Raw genomic sequence first — 23,334 nt, 5'->3', positions numbered from 1 at the left:
GTTTATGCACAACGATCATTACTGTGAATAAACAAGGCTTAAAACCATTTTTATTTTATTTTTTACATTAAAAAGCAAATTCCTGAAATGCAAGATTTAGATGCTCATGACATTGTGCATTGAGTTTTTACAGCAAGTGGAAAATTCTGTTGCTGGAAGGCTGGTATATATGCTATATAGGTATATATAGGTTTTTGCCACAAATTACCATGGCTCAATTACCCATTTCGCTGTATACATCAACTTGTAGACTGGATCACAGTGAAATGTTTCATATAGACACAAGAACAGTCTTATAACAGTCCTCACCTTGTCAAAAGTATAAATAAAAATGTTTATAAGGCGGCTAATAGTTCATATGAAATCCTAAAACGGTTTGTGACTAGTTACACCAGAGGTGCACAACTCCGGTCCTCGAGGGCAGGTCTGCGTACTGGTTTTTGTTCCAACCAATTTGCCAACAGCTCTATAAATGACCCTGGTTCAAGCCTGCACTTGAGCACAGTAAAATCATTAGGATACACTTGCAGTCTGCAGCTGTAGCCAGTACATAATCATTTTATCTGACATGCCAGTTAATTAAAATTACTGTGATTGAATTAAGACCAGAAGTTGGCACAAAATCCTGAAACGGATCGGCCCTTGTTGTGCACCCCTGGGTTACACCCTTCATATAAATTGGAGATGGTTTCCAATTCCAGAATATGGTAGTGCTGAAGGTGGGGAAAAAATTCACCACACAGCACATTTGAGAAATGGGCTCTTTAATTAATAGGATTTTATTTTAAAATAAACGGTTGATTAAACATCTTGCTCTTGCTCGGTCCTTATGGTCATAATGGTGTAGCCAACCCCACTGACGTCCAGTCAGCAGGAACATACATGTAGGTCAGGGGTGTCAAACTGAATTCCCAGGGGGCCGCAGTGTCTGCAGGTTTTAGTGGTTTCCTTTCAATCAGTTTCAATTAAGGCCTTGAGAACAAGGCGTGTGGATACTTTAACCAATCAACGACTTGAATGAACCCAGAACACCCCAAATACCAGCAGACACTATGGCCCTCCAGGACTGGAGTTTGACACCTGTGATGTAGGTGCTTTGAACGATCGATGATGTTCTCTTTACGGTTAGTGGAACTGGACACGTTCAGCTTTTCCAACAAATGTGTAGCATTTAATATTCGGTAGTATGATGGAAGCCTTTAACATATAAGGAATGAATTTAGTCATCCAGGAAGAAATAGTTGCCACTCTTCTTCTGCTCCACGTCCTGTAAAGCAAAGGGGCATCACATAGGTTAAGATGGCATCACATGTCTTGTATTATCACTGCTTTTAATATGGTAGAACAAGATTAACCCAATTACACAGTTCTTTGCCAATGCACAGCACATACAATGACCAGGATCAATTTCCACACAAATGTATGACTGAGAAGACGCTGCACCTTGATCGAGTTCATCTTGTTGATTCTTGGTCGGAAATTGTTTGGGTCTCTTCTGAAAGTGATCTCCAGCTGTGCCAAAAACTTGTTCATTCCGGCTAGCAGCGTCTGTGGTCTGGGGGAAGCAGTGACCCGGAGGAGAAACACAATGAGAGAACACTCCAACCCAAACACCCCCTGGCTTCAAGACGCAATATATCCCCATGGCCCAGAACCTCTACGCATGTGCTCAAAAATGTCAATATATCTGAAATGCAACACAGAAAAGGCTTTCCAGCACTCAAATCTGAGGACACGACTGACTTACGTGTTAGCAGCAGTGCTCCTTGATGGAATACCGTCAAACACGATGACACGGTCTGCCAGGTAGGTCGCCATGATGAAGTCGTGCTCCACCACGAAGGCAGTCTTCTTAGCGTGAAGGATGAATCTGCAAGCGCCCAAAAAAAGAGAATGTTTTCTCACTGAACACGCTTCTAGTAATGTCGGAGGTCAGCTGCTGATCTGTCCACCTCTACTTGCGTTCCAGCAAGGCAAAGCAGTGCTTGTGATTTTCAGCGCGACTTAAAGCGGACAAGCTTGACAATGAAGTGTGGAAATAGCCGGATAGGAAGTGGCTACACTACTGCATACAGTAGTGTATTCGCTTTGCTTCAACATTTACAGAAAGCGTGCAGCAATGAAAACATCCCAAATCTTCTGCTTGATTATTATTCTGGATTGGACAAGTACTGGGGTAACCCTAGATATAATGGTGGGCTAATTGGGCAAAAAAATAAAATAATAAATAAAAAGGACCACATTGAAGTAGAGCAGAATCTGAGCTGGTGTAAACTGGTGTAGCCTAGTCAACTGTAGAACATCAACATTTGTACAACAGAATCCTTTCCTGAAGATAATAGTATAGAAAGTGTCAATTTTCCTCTATGCCATAGCATATGGCCTGATGTAATTAACCAATGCACATTTTCTACATACCGTTTGACGACCCTAGCAGCCATGAGACGCTGCTCTGAGTCCAGGTAGGCCGAGGGCTCGTCGATCAGATAGACATCGGCCGGCTTGCCCAGACACAGTGCCAGGGCCACTCGCTGCAGCTCTCCTCCAGACAGGTTCTGTACCTGTAACAACCAGAGATCATCTGGGATCACTCACCCACTCATTACCCTTCATCAGTCAACCACAACCAGAGATCATCTGGGATCACTCACCCACTCATTACCCATCATCATCAACCACAACCAGAGATCGTCTGGGATTACTCACTCATTACTCATCACTGTTGACCACAACTGAAACAGCCAGACATCAACAATCACTCATCAACATCAACCTTCAACCTCCCTCACCAGTACACATTCACATTTTAATAACAAATGAGTCCTACTCAACACAAGAGACGTGCTGCAAACTTACATCCTGATCGATGATGCTCTCAATCTGCATGGGTTTCATGACGTCGGTGATGAACTGCGGGTGGGTGTACGCGTCTCGGATCTTCTCGTGAAGCAGTGCGCGCACACTTCCCTGAGTGATCATGAAAAAATGTTCATTCACATCTTTTGAGGGTCACTACAGTCTAAAAGAGAATTGAGCTGAAAATGAGGCATACTTTGAATTTGGGGCTGATCTTCTGTGGCTTGTAGCTGACGTTCAGGAGAGGCACCTCCCCTGAGAACGATGGGAGAATTTGAACATTTAATTTATGTTACACACATTTCAGTTAATCAATGGCATAATGAGCCTTGTTCTGTAACTATGCGTATTCCATGAGTATTCAAGTTGAACCAGTCAACTTGACATGATTGGTCTTTAGAAACCTTATTCTGAATCAAATAAAAGGATGTGACCATTTCCAAAAAATGGAAGTTGACTAAAAACTGAAATTACCTCCTTCATCGGGTTTAAGGCGGCCCGCAAGCATTCTGATGAACGTAGTTTTGCCAGTGCCTGCAAAACAGCAACATTGGTTTTGGATTCGAATCTGGTAGCACATGCATGAAATGTGATAATTGTCTATCCTGGAACAGTTCACATAACACTGTAACTATACTTTTGAGGACTAGTGAGAAAAAAAGAAAAGAAAAAAAGAACAAAATTTAGAATTATATTAATTTCTAATAACAGCACAGCCCAGTTAAAATGCATACTGAAGGACTGGAAATTTGACCATGAACTTTGACACAAACTGTGAGTTTAATAAAATAAAAGTTTTATCAATATAAACTACATAACCGTTTTTTTGTTCCCTCCCAACACTAAAATCACTGACACATGCAAGTAAGACTAACAGATTTGAATTGAATTCCTTCCTTGTGAGCCGCAGTCTGTTGGCTTTAGTTTTCGGCTTAATATCAGCAACCAGTTCAGACACAAGAAACCAGGTGAGGCACGTCTAATCAAGTCTAATCAACCACTTTAGTTGACTAATTAAGTGTGGAGTAACAGCAGAAACCAGCAGACCCTACGGCCCAGCAGGACCAGGAGCGAAGACCGCTGGTAGAGACGTTGTAGTGTACCGTTCTCTCCCAGCATGACCATGATCTCAGAGTCGGTGAACTCTCCCTCGATGATCTCCAGCTCAAAGTCGCCCATGGCCTTCTTCATGTGTGGGTACTGGTAGCGGCACATCTTCTTGATCTCCTCTTCGTTGGCCGTCTCGGCCACCTTGAACACCAGCGAGGTCTCTCGGAAACGCAGGTTCTCCGTGGGCACGTAACCGTCCAGGAAGATATTAATGCCTGGAGCGGGGGTGAACATGGGAGGTGGGCTTCATTGGTGCGGCCTGAAAACATCCAGGCCATGTCCAAAAAGGCTTACTTGCCTACTATGAGTATAAAGGTGCATACAAGTTGCTGTATAGAACTTGTATACACAATAGTAGGCGGTTTCAGACACGGCCCCAGTTCAGCCCAGTAAGCACGCATGCAGCCAACTGACAATCCACAAGTATTAGTGTCGAAAGAAATGCTGACAACTAATCTGGAAACCCCAAACCAAACAAACAGTAAAAAACAACAAATATAAATGTATAAAGGGATAAGGAATGTACCTTCCCGAACGCTGAAAGGCATGGTGACCACCCCGTAAGCGCTTGGGACTCCATACAGACAGCAGATGAAGTCGGATAGATAGTCCAGGACACTCAAGTCGTGCTCCACAACAATGATATACCTTTGAGGGCAAGAGGAAATATTAATAAACAGAAGTGTTCATACACTCTCTGTCTCCATCGTATCGCCAGCCACGGAGGAAACCAACCTGTCTGGGGTGATGAGGGAGCGAATGGTGATGGCAGCCTTCAAGCGCTGCTTCACATCCAAGTAACTGGACGGCTCGTCGAACATGAAGCTGCAAGCACAAACAGAGCATGCTCAAGAGGCTCTTCTGAGTCAGGTGGATGTATCCATTTGAAACCAGGAGTTTCTGACCTTCTGAATTACTATCCTATGTATCAGTTTTGCTTGCTGTATGTACTGCACTACCCTTTTAACTTTGTCAAGCGACCTTGGACTCAGGAAAGGTACCATATGAATAAAATGTAATAAAATGTACATTATCGTTATTGTTTTTGGGAGTGTGGGGACTCACATGTCTGCTCTTTGGATGCACACCACAGCGCAAGCGAAGCGCTGCAGTTCTCCTCCTGATAGGTCCTCTACGTTCCTGTCCCTGAGATGGGTCAGATCTGAGCCAGGGAGAACACACAGACAATTAACCATCCACAGGCGCTCCAAAACACTGCCCATTAAAAGAGCTCATCAGGCAATCATTTACATTTTGGGTGTGCAGCAGCCTCTAAAATACAGATGCTAAAATGTTAACACTTCATTAAACAAAATATTAATGTAAGCCCTAGCCAAGACAGGATGTGAAAATGTTAAGAAGCATCTTCACTTTGTATTAAGATTACCATATCAATGAAAATAACATTGGATAAACCGCTCAATTTCCAACATGAACAGGAAAGTTCATGTTCGGCTCAATGCATACCCAGCTGGTCACAAATGATTTTTTCGGTTTTGGTGTCATCTTTCCTGCTGAGGATGGATCCCACAGACCCCTAGTGGGAGAAAAAGGGAAATACAATTGCTTGACGGAAAATCAAAGGCAGCATCCAGGCGAGTCACCAACACAGTATTCCCCACTCTCTGTGTGCACAGGTGCCAGGAAATACATGTCAGTGAATGATGTGAGACTCATTTCTTCCATGCTTTGTGTCATATTCAGAGCACACATACAGGCGAAGCAGCCACGCTCATTCTCTGGAAAAACATATCCACTTAGTTTCGGCCACTAAAAAAAAAAAACCCATGGTTTAAGAAACTCGGGTACTGACCTTCACGGTTTTGGGGATCTGATCCACATACTGGGGCTTGACTATAGCCTTCAGGTCATCCTCCAGGATTTTGGTGAAGTAATTCTGCAGTTCAGAACCTCGGAAATAGGTGAGTATCTCTTGCCAGTCCGGAGGCGCCTGGGAAAACAAAAGCATTCAAGGCTGTCAAGCACATAATTAGGGTGCCCTTTCCTACCCTACCCTTTCACAGTGCCTGGCCCTGTAACACAGCCTAAAGCTTTTCCATAATGTGTGGAATCCTGTATTCAAATGCCACACTTTGACTGCAATTCCATTTAGTGAGGAGGAAAAAAACCTGCTCCTTTCCAAGAGTCCCGAATTATTCCAAATGTAATGCAGGAACTCACATCATACTTTCCCAGGTTTGGCTTCTGTTTTCCAGCGAGGATCTTCAGAGCCGTCGACTTCCCGATACCGTTGGTCCCGACTAATCCGAGAACCTCGCCAGGCCTGGGGATAGGCAGCCTGAAGCAGCGCAGAGAGAAAGACAGACGCTGGTATCCATGGTAATGCACCAAAAATACATTCATGTAGAGAACTATATTCATAACTCATGATTCCCCCCCCTCCACCCCCCCCATTTTGAATCTTCGCAGAGGGAACAAAAAAATTTTTTGTAAATTTACACTGATATCAAGTTATCTTGGGTAAAATACCCATGAAAAAAGAAAAAGATAGGTATGTTGTAATTCATGTAAATGTCAAACAATGCACTTCAGTTCATTGATACTTAATCTATTGTTGCCAGTTTAACAGAATTATAAACACGAAACACCTGTGCCAAAACACCCGATCATTACAAAATGATATGTACAAAAATGTCCTATGATGCTGATATGTGACAGTGATGGTGAAATCGGATTTTTACTTTTATGATGCAGAATAATGAAATGGCTCAGTGCCTTTCTACACAATGTGGACATACCTATGCAGCTTGAAGGAATTGGCACAGTATCTGTGCGTTGTCTCTTTTTCCATGTTGCTTGGCAGATTGACAATTGATATGGCCCCAAAAGGGCATTTCTGGGTGAAAAAAAAAATATATATAAATATTACAAACATTAAACAAAGGGGTTCCCAAACTTGCTCTTTTTTAAAATATGAGATATGTAGGCTACTACATGTTGAACATCACAACAACCCAACTATAATAAATCAGAGAGGGACAAGAGGTTGTGGTATATCGCCAATGTAGTTACGGCTAAAGAGTGTGCGTGGAAGCGTGTGCGTGTTGGGGTTATGTACATTTGACAACATTCATTTGAGGTTGCATTGAAAAAAAAACAACAACACAGAAACGCCTGAATTCAACCGTTTAATAGTTCCAACCAAGCCTTTTTAAAACTGAGCATGGAAAGTGTGATCACTATCTTACCTTAATGCAGATTCCACATCCGATGCAGAGAGATTCAGAGATCCATGCTATTTTGCTTTGTGATGTGACCTCTATGCAAAGCTTGCCTAAAAATAAAGAAAAAAGAAAACACAGCTTATGTAAAAACTCTGTTGTGCCTTTTAAAATTAATCCTAAGAATGCAAAGAAACAAGACTATTCGATACCCTGCGACCAGTATTCAATCAAATGACACCTCAAAAAAGCTCACAATTAGCTGAATAAAAAGCCCAAAAAGGCATATGGCCTATTGATAAAGTATTATTTTACTCTTTTTCTTACCCTTTTGACTCTCAAAGCACAAAATGACAATAGTAAGTGAGCCATTGTTACAATAAGAGGTTTTAGAAAGTAATTTCCATGTGTACATGTGATGCACTACTGTTGTATTAACCCTTGTGTTGTCTTAAGGGTCAAAAATGACCTGCCACTATGTTAACAGTAGAGAAAACCCCCTAAATGATATTTTTTCAACTTGAAATTTGATGACAAAGTTTGTGATGAGTGAAAGGTTGTTTTTTAATACAAAATGGATTTGCGGTTTAAAATTCAATTAAGCTGCTTTTGGGGTTTAGTGAAGGACCCTGAGGACAAGGGGAGTATACAGAATGTTAAGACTACACAAGGGTTAAGTCATCTCCATGTGAAGGGCAGTTTTAAATGGCTACATCAACCTGTTCCATGGTTCTTACCCATTCGCACCACTGGACAGCTCTTCTTGCACTCCTGCCGGCATTTCTTGGGTTTGCACTTGTCATGGTTCACAATTGCGATTCTGGTCGGTTTCTCTGACATTTTAGCTGCCTTCTCTCAAAACCTTTGCAGAACAGATGCTGTTTCCCCTGACAATGGAGGAAGGCCACACCAAGCTAAAAAGAGATTCAACAAAGTTTTATACAAAATTATCATTCATAACATGCTTACAATTTTTTATTGACTTGTTGGGTGTAATATTTCCCCTGCTGAGAACTTTTGAAAGCACTTGGAGCAACAGATTAATGTATGGAATGTGGCTTATAAATAAAGCAGCCATTATTATTATTATATTATTATTATTACTACTGCATTTCATAATTAACACGTTTCTGTAACATAATTAAGCTTTTTTTTTATTTTTATAAATTCAGTGGATTAACTGCGTCGTTGGTCGTTCTTCTGGGTGACTCTGGGCAGTATAAAGTTATCATAGCAAAACATAAATGTGCGCAACAAGTAAACCAAATAGGTGAAGATATTAATCAGCTAACGTTACGTCAGCTGTTAAAGCACCACTTCAGCTTACGGAAGAAATGCTTACAATACACCAAAATCAGTAACTAAGCAACGCACTTAAAACAAGTCTCATGTATAGCTACCCTTATGAAATCCACAAATACAATTTATGAAAGATGGGGTACGTCATCATACAGCTGACGTAAAGAGCTAGCAAAGATAGGCTTGGTATCTAACATCAACAGATGTTTATACTTTAAAACGGGTGTCACTTTAGTTAAGCGAGCTAATAAACCCAGTTATATTTGACTTTCTGTGGGGCAAGAAAATATGTGATTTACACAACCGTTATCTCATTCGCATTAGAGATGACGTTGGCTAGCTAAATTAAATGAAGACAACAGAAGATGTGACGGATCACCAGCTGGCTAGCCAACAATATTCACAGGAACCCAACTTACACCGCCATTGCAGTTATAATATGCACCGTAACGTTACTTTGATCGAAGAAGACTAATTAACTTACAATATTAAACTGCCAGCTGGCTAACCAACAGGCTGGCAGTATACCAACTGATAAACACATTGTATGAACGCCCTAAGGTTACGTCTCGGTAACTGTAGTTTGCTAGCTAGACATTGCCATCAAATGAATCCACGCCACGAAACCAAGTCCATTGAAACGTCGCCAGTTGGACAGACGGTTTATCTTAATAAGATATCTAGCTAGCTAGCTAACGTTATCTGTAATATTCAACGGTAGCAAACGGATGACCTGACCGGAGCAGACAAAACTGATCGCTATATAGCTAGCTAACTAACTAACTAACTAACTGTTCCTAAATTCCCAACGTGGAATGAACGCAGCATATTTGGACAGATACCAGCGAAATTGCTAACTCCTGTTAGCTAGCAAGCAACGTGAAATGATGCGGTTCCATTTGCCTATGATTAGCTAGCTAGCGACTCACCTCGCTCACCAGGACACGGCCGCTGACATCACGAAATCGAGTACATTCCTAGTTGCCAGTGTTCGTGAAACAGCAGCAGCCAGCTGACACGTGTTGGGAAAATATCGCCAGAAACCATAAAACCAAACTGTTTTTGGTGCGTACAACTAACTGCACCAAGGCCCAAAGGCCTCAGAACTAGCAAATAATCCATACGCAGCTCACAAGATACACACGCCTGGGCCGATAAAATTAACCCTTACACCATAATTATTATTATAGTAAAGATATTGCCACAAATCGGTTGTAGACGAACATCAGCTCACCCCCAGTAGCCTCCCTTCTGTCTTCTCCGTCTTCCAGGTAGAAGAATGTGAAATAACTCAGTGGTATTACTGCGTATCACTCTCCTATTTTCAACAACGTGTGCTCCTGGGGAGAGAAGCCGGGAGAAAAGATGGCGCGCCCGGCCGTATTCTCTGATGCGTCCAAAGCGCCACTCCCGCTGCGTCATTTAGAGGCGACGAAATCGAAAAACCGAGTGGGAGATTCGAATGTTACGACTGCAAAGTTAGAGCTATATGCATATGCTATTTTCTGGTGTAATACCATTAAACAATTACTTAAAACAAAACGTTACTTTTAACCTTTGTTGCAATATTTTGCGTTCTGGTGGTTACCGGAAGACACTTTCTCATTCTGGCTCTTTTCGAAGTGGATTGTTGTCATTACCTAGCAAGCTAACTGTGTTAGCTAAGAATGTAGCTGGCAAACGATGACAGCATAAATATCTAACGTTAGGTTACTTCTAACAAATCTCAACAGTCAATTGATATCAGAGAAGACACAGGTATTGTAGCAATTTCCCATACTATGCATGTATGCGTTAAAAAATATTAACGTTAGATTGCTAGTTGGATAACGATGTGGACATACAAACGGACGTTTACCTTGCTACATTGTTTAGCAATGGTCTATATACCTAGTCGACAGAGGAGCAGTCTATTACTTAGACTGGTTAGATTCTTATCCTCAGTATCACTGACCAATTAGGTGGCTAAATTAGCATTATGTGACGCAGTGATCACGGAAGGTAAACCGCAACGTTACCTACAGCCAACTAGTGTAACTGTTAGCTATAACGTTTACGATCAACAGGAATACTATAGTGGTACGGTGACAAGTATTTTCTGCTACCTAGTTAGCTGGTAATCGTGGTTACAGCGTGAGCTACCCGTATCCCTTTATGTACAGGTAACTCTTTGATGGCTAGGTAGCTAATGTATTTGCTCACAGCTTGCCAATTAACTGTTACAGTGTGTGGCGGGCTGTCAGTCTTGGGACAGTTAAAGCCGTTGCACAATCCTTGTTTATATGGTCATAAACAAATAGATGCAACAACTTAGGCATTCGTTCTTTGTGTTGTCAAGGATTGCATGGTTTGGCTTTTCTTGTGACTGTATGTAATTAGCAGGGAGATTTGTGTGAAGATGGCCACAGCAAGCAAGACCCCACCTGGTGCAGACCCCAAGCAGTTGGAGCGGACGGGCACAGTGAGAGAGATTGGTTCCCAGGCAGTGTGGTCCCTCTCATCCTGCAAGCCTGGTGAGTGGGTACAGCCCCCCCCCCCATGATTTGGTAAAAGTAGTGCATTTTTTCTCATTGTAATGTTGATTGTTGATTGTTACATCAAGTCATGGTCCAGGTTGAATTGCTATACTTAGTAAACGGTCATTCTGAGAAAAATCAACTAGAGGTGTGGGTGGTGACCATTCCAATTTTGCTCAAACTTTGTGTACATATTCTTTATATATTCAATAAAGAACATCTGAAACATTAGCCTCATTGGATTTGGCATTCTAGAGATATTGGCTCCTCGCGAGTCACATTGGGGTTATGTCGCATTTATATCATCATATTTTTTACATTAAAGCATGGAAAAACCTGAAAACTAGTAGTCTGACACAGTTTTCTGTCTGCTTTCAGATTATCTGATTATCCGATTTTCCTAATACTACTCGAAATAAAAAAAGTTATGGTCATTCATAAATGTTAGATGAATGACCACTTGGCAATTGTTTTTCAATATTTGATGGCTTACTACAACAGCACCACTTGGTGTATGTCTTGCAAACTTGTAAGACTAGTAGATATTTTGGTTACGAACAGCCACAAGTGAAATGTAGTCAAATTATGCAATGCCAAATTTGAAAAAAGTTGCATATTCAACCAAGTAGCCTAGTTGGTAAGGTAGAAATTTTCCAATCAATATGAAACTTAATTTTCTTAAAAATGTATTATAGGCCTACTTATGTAAACAAAAAAATAAAATGCATTTGCATGTTTTCATAGTTTGGAACAGGACCTCAATTTACAGGAGCATATACATATATGTCACAACAAAAATCAATGAAAATGAGAAAAAAAAAGTTAGAAATACATTACAAACGTTTCATCAGCGAAGTTGTGTAGAAAATGGTTTGTGATATTTTTTTTTTCTTTGTTTATGCCTTTGTTTGTGTTTATATTATTAATTTGTAAATAATTATATTAATATGAAAAAGCTATAACTAAATACCTAAATGCAAAATATGTTTTGATTATTGTTTTATACCAAAGACCATTTAACCACATTTGTGATGTTACTTAAATCTAAATGTTCCTGTAAATTGAGGTCCTGATTGAACTGATCAAAACATGCTAAGGTATTGCAGTTACAAAATTTTTGGACATAAGTAGGCCCATTATACTACATAAACTCCGTAAAGTTTCATTTTAATAGGAAACTTTCCACCTTACCAACTACTTGGTTGAATATGCAATACTTTGGTCATTCTTTTGACTGGACCCAAAAATATAGCATTGTATATATTTTTTTATGAATGATACATTTGACTTAATTTTCCATGTGGCCCAATTTCCACTTACAAGTGACTTTACAAGAGTCCAAATCTATACAGTGACAAATCCAATGAGGCTAATGTTTTGGATGTTCTTTATTGAATATATAAAGACCATTTACACAAAGTATGAGTGAAGTTAGAGTGGTCAACTCCCACACTTCTGGTTGATTTTGGACTCAAAATTCCCATAAACTCAAATTTTTCCTGAGGTTTTGTCAAAACAAATGTGCATCCATATTCATAAATTTATCAGCACGTAACATTCAGCGTTCATGTGCAACGTGATGGATCTTGGGCTCTTCTGCAGGTTTCGGGGTAGACCAGCTACGAGATGACAACCTGGAGACCTACTGGCAGTCAGACGGTTCACAGCCACACCTGGTCAACATTCAGTTCAGGTAGAGATAGAATGGCTGTACACTTGGGCCTAAGTCACAGACACTGCGCTAGACTGGATGGCTGTGTGGAGTAGTATTGGACCAGGAACATAACATGGCCCCGTTTACACCTGGCATTAACATGTGTCTCGGATGATTGGATTGCACTTGGATAGCACTTGACCACATAAAATTGCAGGTGTACATTTTCAGTACGTAACTAAATTGGCTAAAGGGCTTGTACACCTTGATTCCAAGGCCTAAATGTCGATTAAAAGGAAACCACGAAAACCGTACACTCAAGCATTCTATTATTATAACACTTATTACATTCTATTTAGCAACTGCTTTTATCTAATGCGCATAAACGGTGCATATCAAGGTCATGGGACAAACAACCAAACAGGTCAGATAAAAGTCATACAGTATACAATTGGTTTTAAGGCTGTGAACATCCAGTAAGTCCTGTACACAAGGTAGATAGGCCAAGTCTGTAACTAACATACCGAGATATCTACAACTTCAAGAGCTACAGTACCAAAACTGTTACTTGAGTTTGAGTCTCTTGCTGTGCCTAAGTACCACTGACTCAAACAACTATTCTTATCGCTCTTGAGGATAATGCACATGCTTTGAAATCCTACAGCCGAGGTGACAGTGCCCAAATATGGAAGAAACCACAGAGCCTATATGACTATATGCTGTACGCCTTTTAGCAACAGTATGAATTCCTACTCCAATTGAAGCCCTTACAACCCAACCTGGTCTACTGCAAAGTGAAAGTATGCTTTCTGAGGCAACCAATGAAGGTAGTATGGGTAATATATGCGTGCGTGTCCAGTAGCCACTCGCGGCTTGGTAGAGATAACATGTTCTGGGTCTACTGAAAGGAGCCTCAAGACATGAGTGATGGGTGATACGCTAATTACCTTTGCATTCCTGCCTGTAGCTGTGTACCTTTCTGCATCATGGAGGATCATTCACTACCCAGACTACATGCTTGATCGGGATAGAGGGTCACAGAGGAAAATAAAGAGATAAAACGGCATTAGTGGAAATGGGTTTGCCTGCCAGGGAGTGCAAATCAAAGATCATTATGCTAAAGATATTATGTCATTCTTTTGATTACAGAAGAAAAACCACGGTAAAGATGCTTTGCATTTATGCAGATTACAAGTCAGACGAGAGCTACACGCCCAGCAAAATCTCAGTTCGAGTTGGAAACAATTTTCATAACTTGCAAGAGATCCGGGTAAGTACTTTTTGTTTTTTTGCATTTCAATCATTGTAGCAAAATACAGCACCAGTTGTACATAGTTGTATAATTTTACATTTACTCATCACCAAATTGAAAACCGTTTCACAAAGTAGTAGTGTCTGACAGTGTGTCCATTGAGAGGACATAGGCTCTACACTAGAGGTCAGCCTTTCGTCAGTATTATAGTGTGCTGTCCACTCAAGGTCATTATTGCTTAACTGCTATATTTGTTATGTGCACTAGTGGTCAGTATCGCTTCACAAAGTAAAATTATTTGAAACATGCTGCTTGGCTTGTACTTCTCATGTCTCCTTAACCAATCTGAATGAAAATGGCAAGTGCTCCTTGAGGATGTTTAAAAAAAAAAATGTATTTAAATGTTGGGATATGCAGACTTATTACAGTGCAGTACTTAGCTTTTTCTGAAGCACATATGAACAAAATGTTAAACAAATTATTCCAAATGAAGCCTATTGGTCACCATATGTGACCAAGACACCATTTATAGAAAGCAGTCACAAACATTTCTACACAAGCACAAATTCAAAGGGGTGAATTTCAGCTTGTGTGTGTGGTTGCGGTCAGTTTAGATTTGTGGTTTTGGGTTAGTTATTCAGGTTTATGTTTGACTTGTGGTTGAGGTTAGGTTTGGCTTCAGCTGGTTGTTTGGGTTAAGGATAACTGTTTGGACTGGTTTTTTAATTTGTGTTGGACATGTATATTATGTATTTTTTTATTGGTTCAAATGGCTCCATTAGATATACTGCTGTGATCATTTTCCAAAAATATATTGTAATCTGTAAACTGCAATATAGATTGAGATATGGTGTCCTGGACCTTCAATAAAGCAACATTTTTTGCTGCTAATGTAGAAATATTTTCTTGGGGGAAAATAAGGATATACAGTGATTAAGACTAAAGTAAACGGAAGTAAGTGCTGGACTTGAAATTATATTTTCAGGGCTTTCCAACTTCCAAACATCCAAGTTAAAAGTTTTTGTTAAATGCTGCAGTCAAAGCAGAATCTAAAAGTATGTTTTTACCATAAATGAATGGCACAGGATTATTGCAACCCCACAGAAGTGAGCTTAATGTGCATCCTCTATAAATTGTGACCCCAACAGAACTACAGTGAGGAGCTAAACCCAATGCTGACTGTAATATGGTGGAACCACTGCTACCATGAGGTATTTGTCAATAGATTGATGTAAAAGTTCAGAGTCTGAGCTCAAGCAACTAGAGACAAGGTGCTGAAAATATATATTTCAAAAGGTGCAGAAAAAAGTCATTGGAAAATGTAGAAAATATTTTATTGCTTAACCACATCGATAGATGGATAAACCTTAATACTGGGTACTTTTTAAAAATGGAATTAGGTTATGGTAAGCATTTTCATTAAATTATTCAAACAGTTGTCAGCTGTAAACTGCACCCTGTTTGTTCAATTAGAAAATTAAGCCCAGGAAAAGAGTTTGCTTGGGGTGTCTCAGTGGCGCAGCCTGTAGAGCCCTGACCGCATGCTCATTGTGAGCCGCGACGTCGGCGGTTCGAATCCGACCGTCTGACATTTGTCGCATGTCTTCCCCTCTCTCTCGCTCCCACTCTTCCTGTCTCTCTATACTATATACTGTCCAATAAAGCTGAATAAGGCCTAAAAAAATATCTTTTAAAAAAAAAAAAAAAGGAAAAGAGTTTGCTAGAACACACCTCACATTTATAAATCACAACCCGCAATATTAAAAATATTCCCTCAGTTCCTTACCTGGAATGCTCAAATGCTCAATGGATCCTGATGCAAAATGATATTTGTAAGGTAGACACCTGCTTATTTTTACAGAAACCCACATGGCCTTTAATAAAGTTTTGCTTTGCTTTATACAAGTTTGGTGCAGGACTATGTGAGAAGTATGAATAGCTTCTTTCATTGATGTCCTTTGAGTTCCTTCAGCCAGTGGGCCTGTTGAGTTCCTTCAGCCAGTGGGCCTGTTGAGTTGCTTCAGGCAGTGGGCCGGTTGAGTTGCTTCAGCCAGTGGGCCTGTTGAGTTCCTTCAGCCAGTGGGCCTGTTAGTTGCTTCAGCCAGTGGGCCTGTTGAGTTGCCTCAGCCAGTGGGCCTGTTGAGTTGCTTCAGCCAGTGGGCCTGTTGAGTTGCTTCAGCCAGTGGGCCTGTTGAGTTGATTCAGCCAGTGGGCCCAGGGGGAGGAGTGATTAGGTGCCACCTGGCGGAATGCCGTCAGACTGCGTGCCTCGGCTTGCAGGGGTGGGTGGGGTCACTGCGTTGGTGATCCGATCCGGGCAGTACCCCCCCACGCTGCCTACTGCCAGGGTCCCAGACACCTGAACTGGCACAGGATGGGCGGGGAACGCAGCCAGCGCCCTTCCCCCCCCCCACCCAGCCCCGCACTGCACCCACCACAGCTGCTCAGCCTCACTCCACAACGCTGCCACTGTTCCACCTCCAGCACAGCGCTAATTAAAACTGCGCCCGGTGACAGCAGCCCCCATACCCTCCCCACCCACACGCCTCCCCTGCACATTCGCACTGAGTTATTGGCCCGGCTCTTTGTGAAGTGAATTTACTGCTTTCACCCCTCTCCTCATTGATTTAATCTTCCTGTAATTGATTCCTTCTCTGCAGGTTTTTTTCTCTCTCTCTCGGCTATTGAGAACAGCTTGGGGACTTAAGCAGAGGGGTAGTGGTGAACTTTGCCAGAAACACAAATACCCATTGAGCCACAATTGTAGATGCTGTTACCCTCATTAAAATGTTAGCTATAGGCTCTTAACGGTTCGAAAAACTAAATGGATTTGACCGCAAACTTTGGAGGGAGATATAGATAAAGTACTTGTGAAATTCTCGTTATTTTTTAAAATATATACACCCCTTAGTATTTTTTTATTTGTCTCATTCATCTGCCATGCTTTATACTGGATGTGCCTGACTTGTTCAGTTTCGTCAAAAAATCATTTAAGAGCATGGACCACTCCAGATTTCATCCCCGTCTTGAGTTGTGCACAAAATTATTATGAATGTTCTTGCATTTCCCAAGAACGAGGCACTTCCAAACTTCCCCGAAACGAGTGATTAAGTGAATTTTGGAGTGGCATTCCTTTATAGATTAGGCTCAAAATCGTTCTTGCTCTGCGGGGATAATCCTGGCACAAGAGCGCTCGGCGCACAGGAATGCTCGGATGATTCGGTCACGCCGTACTGTATTCTGCTCGGACGGACGCAGTTTAAGTGTTTGTGTGCTTGTGGCTCACTCTGCATCTACAGTAACAGCAGGGGCCAAGTCTTATTGGAGAAATAAGGTCAGGAGCGACGTTATGAATGAAGTTCAAAAGCTAATCCTTCCAACTGAAGGGCCGCAACGTGTGCGTTCGGTCAAAAGGCACTCTGGCTCCACTAGCGCTACGACACTACCTGGAATGTGCTCTCGGGGAGTTTATAAGCAGTTTGAAGTCTTGTATAGAAATGTTAACGTGAACTTTTCAGCAGGATTTGGCTCCTTTAAAAAAAATACAAATACAGCCCTCAAACTCCGCCACTCTACCTACCTACCACATAGCTGTTTTATGATCCTGACTTTATAAATATTAACGATCATTTGATTGCTCCGTTTATAAAAATAAAAAAAATAGGGGGGTGTATTAGTAGAATGTGCAGTTTGAGGAGGAGTTATGTTGTTTGCGTAATGGCATATCGGGTGACTGAGCGAACACGAAGTTCCACAAGGAGGACATTTATTTTGGCCGTTTTTCCCTCCTATGTGTGAAGCTGATGAGGTGACGTCACTGGCAGCACTGTAAATTCAATTTTGTCAAAGATATGAAATACAGGAATATAGGAAAGCTTCAGTCGGACTTATCAGTGTCTCATGAAATCAATTCGTCCTTTGTTTGCCGTGGAATGTAGTCATTGTTTCTGAGCAACGTGGAGTTGAGAGCAATAGCAAATTCCTCCGTGACAGCGTTTATAATTTGAGATCTTGCCTGCCCTCAGTGAGTGACGCTTTCTCGCGCGGGGAAGGTTGGCATTTATTCTTTCGCTTCATTCACGGAAACTCTCGTGATTTGAAAAAAGAAAAAAGATGGCTTCGTGTCAATAGGAAGCCCAGTCAGAGATAATGTAGATTAGCAGTGGAAAGCCCTCCCGATCGCCGAGAAAGAAAGGATGGTTTATTTCACCTTGAGTGAAAAGGACAGTGCAGGGATCGCAGGCTTTAGTTGTTTTTACAGTTCACTGCATGTGTTTGAAAGCTGTTCTCCCTGCAACGTGGGTGGCAGATTCTACTACCGTCTCCCATATTGTATTTGGCTCCTCGCGTTAGCCAGAGTCATCCCTCAGCCGCTCGGAAAATGTTAATATTGTTTTATAATGAAAGGCGAGACCTGCGCTGAATTCCCAAACAGGCGAGGAAGAGGTCGTAATTGCAGACTTCCAAATTAGATTTACATATTTATTGTTTTCTTTCCTCGCGTCTCCTCCTGTTTCTGCCTGCCGTGCGTGGAGTAAACTGAAGAAAATAAAATAACAAGCACAGCTGAAATAAACTTTCCACTTTACCATGATTCCCTCCTTCTCTGTTGCTCTTTATTTGTAGCCCAGCGCTTGGCATTAAGTCTCATAATTTTTTGGTAAATAAACCGGTTTCTGGTAAGAATTACACAGAGCTTAGTGTGAGGTCCTTTTATAAAGGGGGTCTGGAACCTTTTATCTGAAATGTTTTCTATTTGTCCTTGTGTAAGAAACTTTTGACTGCTTTGAAAGAAAGAAAGCAGGTTTCTCTCGGTCCTGGGGATGAATTGGAAATTTTTCTGTGGCATTGTGGTAGGAGTTATTTGAAAAACCTGATGTTTTTTTTCTAGATTTTTCTGTCTTTGTTCTGTTCTGTGCAGTAAGTAGTTCCAGGTTTTCTGTGTGCGTGTGCATGTGTGCTTGCGTGTGTCTGTATGTGTGTGCGTTTGAATGTGTATGATTGTTAGTGTGTGTGTGCGTATCGTTGGGAGGGCAGTGTGTGTGTGTGAGGGCAGTGTGTGTGTGTGTGTGTGTGTGTGTGTGTGTGTGTGTGAGGGCACTGTGTGTGTGTGTGTGTGTGTGTGTGTGTGAGGGCAGTGTGGGACTCAGTGTGACACCTGCTGAGGGGATGAATGGGGTCAGTGGTGGGTCTGGAGCAGCTGCCAGTTCCCACTGCAGCCACCGCCTCCTGGTGCCAGATCTGCCCTGCACTGTGAGGAGAACCTATATACACACACACACACACACACACACTCTCAATTACATTACACACACACACACACACACACACATACACACACTCTTTCAATTACACACACTTGTTCAATTATACACACACACACGCTCTCAATTACACACATTCGTACAATTACAGCAACACGCACTCACGTGCACACACACTCTCAATTACACACACATGCACAAGTACACACACACAGTCACATGCGTGCAAACACAAATATGCACACACACATGCACGCTCACTCGCACACATGCACATGTAAATATACGCACTCGCTGACTCGCACACATGTACACACAGACACACTCACACATGCATCCATTTATCCAAATGAGTGTAGTGTTATATTGCTGCTTTTCATAATATCCTGTGCATTCACCTGTGCAGAACATCTGTATGTGCATACACACATGGAGACACAGACACACTTCCGAGTGCAGACACACACACACTGCAGAGTGCAGGCACACACATGGAGATGCATACATACACACACACACACACACACACACTGCAGAGTGCAGAGACACACACACACACACACATACACTGCAGAGTGCAGACACACATGGAGACACACATGGAGACACACACACACTGCAGAGTGCAGACACACACATAGAGATGCATACACACACACGCACACACACTGCAGAGTGCATACACACACATGGAGATGCATACATACACACACACTGCAGAGTGCAGACACACACATGGAGAGGCATACCTACACACACACGCACACACACTCAAACACTTAGGCCGTGGCCTTGCGCCACGTTCACTCGAGGGAGATCCGCTCTGTCCCCGTCAGCGGTGATGGATGCGTTTGGCGCTCCGCCGATGCTTCCTCAGTCCCGCCGGCCGCGGCTCACACGCGGCGGACACCGTCTCTCTCCCCCGTCAGACCGGACGCACGCGATGAGCAGCTGACTCTCTCTCCCACCCTTCTCCACCCCCCTGCAGCAGTTAGAGATGGTGGAGCCCAGTGGCTGGACCCACATCCCCCTGCTGGACCTGCTGAACCGGCCCATCCGCACCTTCATGATCCAGATCGCCGTGCTGGCTAACCATCAGAACGGCCGCGACACGCACATGCGGCAGATCAAGGTCTACACGCCCGTGGAGGAGAGCTCCATCGGCAAGTTCCCACGATGCACCACTGTGGACTTCATGATGTACCGCACCATCAGATGATGCCCGGTCCTGCCCACGTTCCCGCAGTTAAATTTCAGTTTTCATGTTCAATTCAGGGTCTTTTCCACCTGTGCTATTTCAGCTAGACTGGACTGAATATCTACACCAAGAACACCCCCCCTACCAAAAAAAAAAAAAGCCATGATTTTTAGAAGTTGTTTTTGTGTGTCTGGATTAAACTGAGTTCTGAGCTCTGCTGTGTCCATTTCATCCAATCAAATCCCTGCGCTGAGGAAGGGTGAGCGTGCTTAAGCCTCTTTTCTTTCTCTCCACCAGAGGTCAGCATTTTACCAAGAAAATATAGTTTTTTTCCACCATTGTGCCATGTAGTTACTCTTTGCTGGAAATGGAGTACAAGTCTATTGTAATTACATATTTACTCTGCCGTACTGTAGCAGCGCTCATCTAATTGGTATTAAAATGCCAAGAGTCCTCAAAAACGTCTGTTTGTAAGTAAATTATTGATTATGTAATTTGTAATATTTTGGAAGGATTAGCAAGGATTGTAAACTGGGTATTGTATTAATAATTGCAGATCTTAGTGCTCTGGCGTTTCCACCACCATGTTCATTTCTGCCTTGTCTCATTATTCCTTTATGTCATTTGGATGGTCTGACATCCCTATAATATAAAGCCTTGTGAAGGTCAGGGAATCCAGAAGGAGTCCTTAGGAACGCCATGGCAACCGCCAGTGACCTCATACCAGAGGGATTTCCTGCTTCACAAGGCCCTGGTTACCTGTTTCTTCTCCTGCATCCTGGTAACTTCATCTACAGGCAGTTCACTGTCAGCCACGGCACAAGTTCCACAAGTTCATAAGTCCAGAATAAATACCACAAGCTAAAAAACATTGGTATGAATCGCATCCAAAGTGACATCTCTGAGAGAACAAGGTTAGAGTTGTGTGCTAACACCAACTATTTCCAGAATTGCATCATTGTGCAATTTTCCCCCATGGTAGCTCTGCTCGCTAGAACTCAGACCTATGTTTCTTAATCTAAAGCTGTTGGCCATTCCATTACTCTGTCCACAGCAGGAAGGGAGATCATAAGATCCAGTTTTCTCCTGGTGAGTGTGAGAGTTGAACTTTGTAAAACAGCTGTCTGTTTCAAAGGGCAAGAGTAAGTTGTGTCGAAACACTCCCCAAAAAACATAATAAAACAATAAAAAAACAGCAACACAATAAATGAGTCTTAAACTCTTTCTGCCAGACTTGTTTCTTGAGATTCGATTTCTCCTTTTCAGTAAATGCAAATGCAAGTAACGTGCGAACGCGAGCTGTGATCCAGGGCTTTGAGTTGACACCGAGCCGGTTCTTCTTTGGGGCTTTCTCCGAGGAGCCGCTTCCAGCACGTCTATAAAAACGCATGTGTCCAAACTCGGGAGAGATGACTGAAACCCCAAGGAGCGATATCGGTTTAATTACAAGCATGCAGAAACCTTCAGGGTGAGGAGGAGGAGGGGTGACGATTTTACGCCGAGAACATGAACCCGCTCCATAAACCGCACACGGATCCACCAGGCCGCAACACTGGGGTATCGGTGTCACCCTGAGCTTTGCCGTAAATCCACCCAGCTTCCATCTCTGTTTGGTCTTTTATGTGGTTGGGTGGGTAGGGGGGGGGAGAGCTTCCTGGAGAGTTCCCATCGCGGATGCACACCAGGCTCCTGGAAGCAGCCCCTTGGGAACCATCCGGAACATCTCCAATCAGAGTGGAGAGAGTAAAGTGAGGAGTTGCGTATCCCTGGTTCTTCGGGTCATGTGGTTGAGCCCTGATGAGGTGCCCAGGTACCCGCATGGTACATCAGTCGCGTCAATAAAAACGTAGCTGTGTCCGCAGGTTGTGTAATATATACAATGCAAAAGTTGTGACTGAGATACTGAGCGTCAAAGATACCAAAGTGAATGGGCTTCATGCAGATACTACCTTTTGAATTTAGCATTTTTTCATACTTTTAATTATTTTTGTCCAAAACTTCACATATATATTTAATGCCCAATCAACAACATTTTATGACACATTTTTTCCGAAGGTCTCGAAGTGTAAGTTTTGCTTTGCACCATGGGAATGAATGGCTGCTTGGCAAACAAGTGATGTGCTCTACACAACAGTCCAAACACTTTCATAGCCACAACACCCATTCCATGAATGGTGACACTCAAATAACAACTGGGGGAGTGGTCACGGTTGTAAAAGCCCTGTTCTGTTTCATATAAGGGACTACAATTATACAGAGCAACTGCAAACATCTGAAGATGTTTTCACAAGTTCATGTTTCAAATCTGGGAAACATTGTATATTCTTTTATTTGAAGCTAGTTAGATAATGCTATTAGGAAGCAATTTGGTAGCAGCAAAATGTAAGTCTCTTGTCATTTCTATTTTGAAATACAGCCTTGAGATTACCACCGCAGACACATTCTACTGTCAGTTAGCCAGGTGGGGACCAGAGGGACACAGCCTCACTACTTCTCCAAATCTGAAAGTTTGGCAAACAAACAATGAGAAGACCACAACTTCTGCTTAAGCACAGAGACGCTGCTCAAGACTAATACGGAGACGTGAAGCAAGCGCTACTGTTTCACTCCATATTATAGTCCTCGTTGCAGATTCAGGGGCTCTTAAGAAACAAAGTGGTGCTTTGGTGTTGCTCCGTCAGGGTTTTGCATAGAGCTTTGTTTGCCTGGGGTCTCTTCCCAGTAGAATATGGACCCCTTTTCCAATAAAGACGAGTCATTCTGTCCCCTCAGGAGGATCTCCCTGTAAAGGGGGAGCGCTGTGCGCGCAGAGGCTATTTGTGCGGCTGGGAGGCGTGTGGCTGACACGGGAGGTGACCCCAGAAATCCAACTCTTGAGACGGCTGACCTCTGAGTGAGGAGAGGTCGGAAGTGGTATTTCTCCCCACGCTGCGTGTTCGCACACGTGCTACTCCCCCCCCACCTGGGACCAGGGAGATGGACCGGCACCCTGACTCTCCTGCG

General features: G+C 42.5%; 2 protein-coding genes across 4 annotated transcripts; one reads left to right on the top strand and one right to left on the bottom strand.

Annotated features, from left to right (window-relative positions):
* Window positions 1-18: 18 nt before the first annotated feature.
* Window positions 19-9,840, bottom strand: abce1 (ATP-binding cassette, sub-family E (OABP), member 1). Of its 2 annotated transcripts, none has more exons than XM_061253263.1 (18): window positions 9,682-9,840; window positions 7,886-8,062; window positions 7,176-7,261; window positions 6,726-6,823; window positions 6,148-6,265; window positions 5,780-5,917; window positions 5,434-5,503; window positions 5,032-5,128; window positions 4,702-4,791; window positions 4,493-4,614; window positions 3,960-4,181; window positions 3,331-3,390; window positions 3,053-3,111; window positions 2,857-2,967; window positions 2,419-2,561; window positions 1,748-1,870; window positions 1,444-1,555; window positions 19-1,267 (listed from the first exon to the last, which is right to left on the bottom strand). In XM_061253263.1, exons 2-18 carry the CDS (start codon window positions 7,986-7,988, stop codon window positions 1,220-1,222), a joined length of 1,800 nt encoding a protein of 599 aa, XP_061109247.1. In that variant the 5' UTR covers window positions 7,989-8,062; window positions 9,682-9,840; the 3' UTR covers window positions 19-1,219. The 2 variants fall into 2 exon arrangements, with proteins under 2 accessions (XP_061109247.1, XP_061109248.1); XM_061253264.1 differs by having other exon boundaries at window positions 9,672-9,834.
* On the top strand, window positions 9,841-21,555 carry anapc10 (anaphase promoting complex subunit 10). 2 transcript variants are annotated; one of them, XM_061253266.1, is made up of 5 exons: window positions 9,841-10,205; window positions 10,830-10,960; window positions 12,566-12,656; window positions 13,767-13,887; window positions 20,122-21,555. In XM_061253266.1, the coding sequence occupies exons 2-5, from the start codon at window positions 10,846-10,848 to the stop codon at window positions 20,350-20,352; spliced, it is 558 nt and encodes a 185-aa protein (XP_061109250.1). In that variant the 5' UTR covers window positions 9,841-10,205; window positions 10,830-10,845; the 3' UTR covers window positions 20,353-21,555. The 2 variants fall into 2 exon arrangements, with proteins under 2 accessions (XP_061109250.1, XP_061109249.1); XM_061253265.1 differs by having other exon boundaries at window positions 9,845-10,205; window positions 10,827-10,960.
* The last annotated feature ends 1,779 nt before the right edge of the window (window positions 21,556-23,334 follow it).

The sequence above is a fragment of the Conger conger genome, chromosome 8, assembly GCF_963514075.1.
Source record: "Conger conger chromosome 8, fConCon1.1, whole genome shotgun sequence".
Classification (NCBI taxonomy): Eukaryota; Metazoa; Chordata; class Actinopteri; order Anguilliformes; family Congridae; genus Conger; species Conger conger.
Note: the sequence above shows the minus strand (reverse complement) of the source record. Positions and strands in the feature narration are given on the sequence as shown.

Bases quoted from the DNA above. Each gene is read 5' to 3' on its own strand.
- anapc10 (XM_061253266.1), top strand. From the start codon at position 10,846: ATGGCCACAGCAAGCAAGACCCCACCTGGTGCAGACCCCAAGCAGTTG. The intron at 10,961-12,565 runs GTGAGTGGGTAC...GCTCTTCTGCAG, and splicing joins CCTCTCATCCTGCAAGCCTG to GTTTCGGGGTAGACCAGCTA. The intron at 13,888-20,121 runs GTAAGTACTTTT...ACCCCCCTGCAG, and splicing joins ATAACTTGCAAGAGATCCGG to CAGTTAGAGATGGTGGAGCC.
- abce1 (XM_061253263.1), bottom strand. From the start codon at position 7,988: ATGTCAGAGAAACCGACCAGAATCGCAATTGTGAACCATGACAAGTGC. The intron at 7,262-7,885 runs GTAAGAACCATG...CTTTATTTTTAG, and splicing joins CTGTCCAGTGGTGCGAATGG to GCAAGCTTTGCATAGAGGTC. The intron at 5,129-5,433 runs GTATGCATTGAG...TCCCTGGCTCAG, and splicing joins AATCATTTGTGACCAGCTGG to ATCTGACCCATCTCAGGGAC.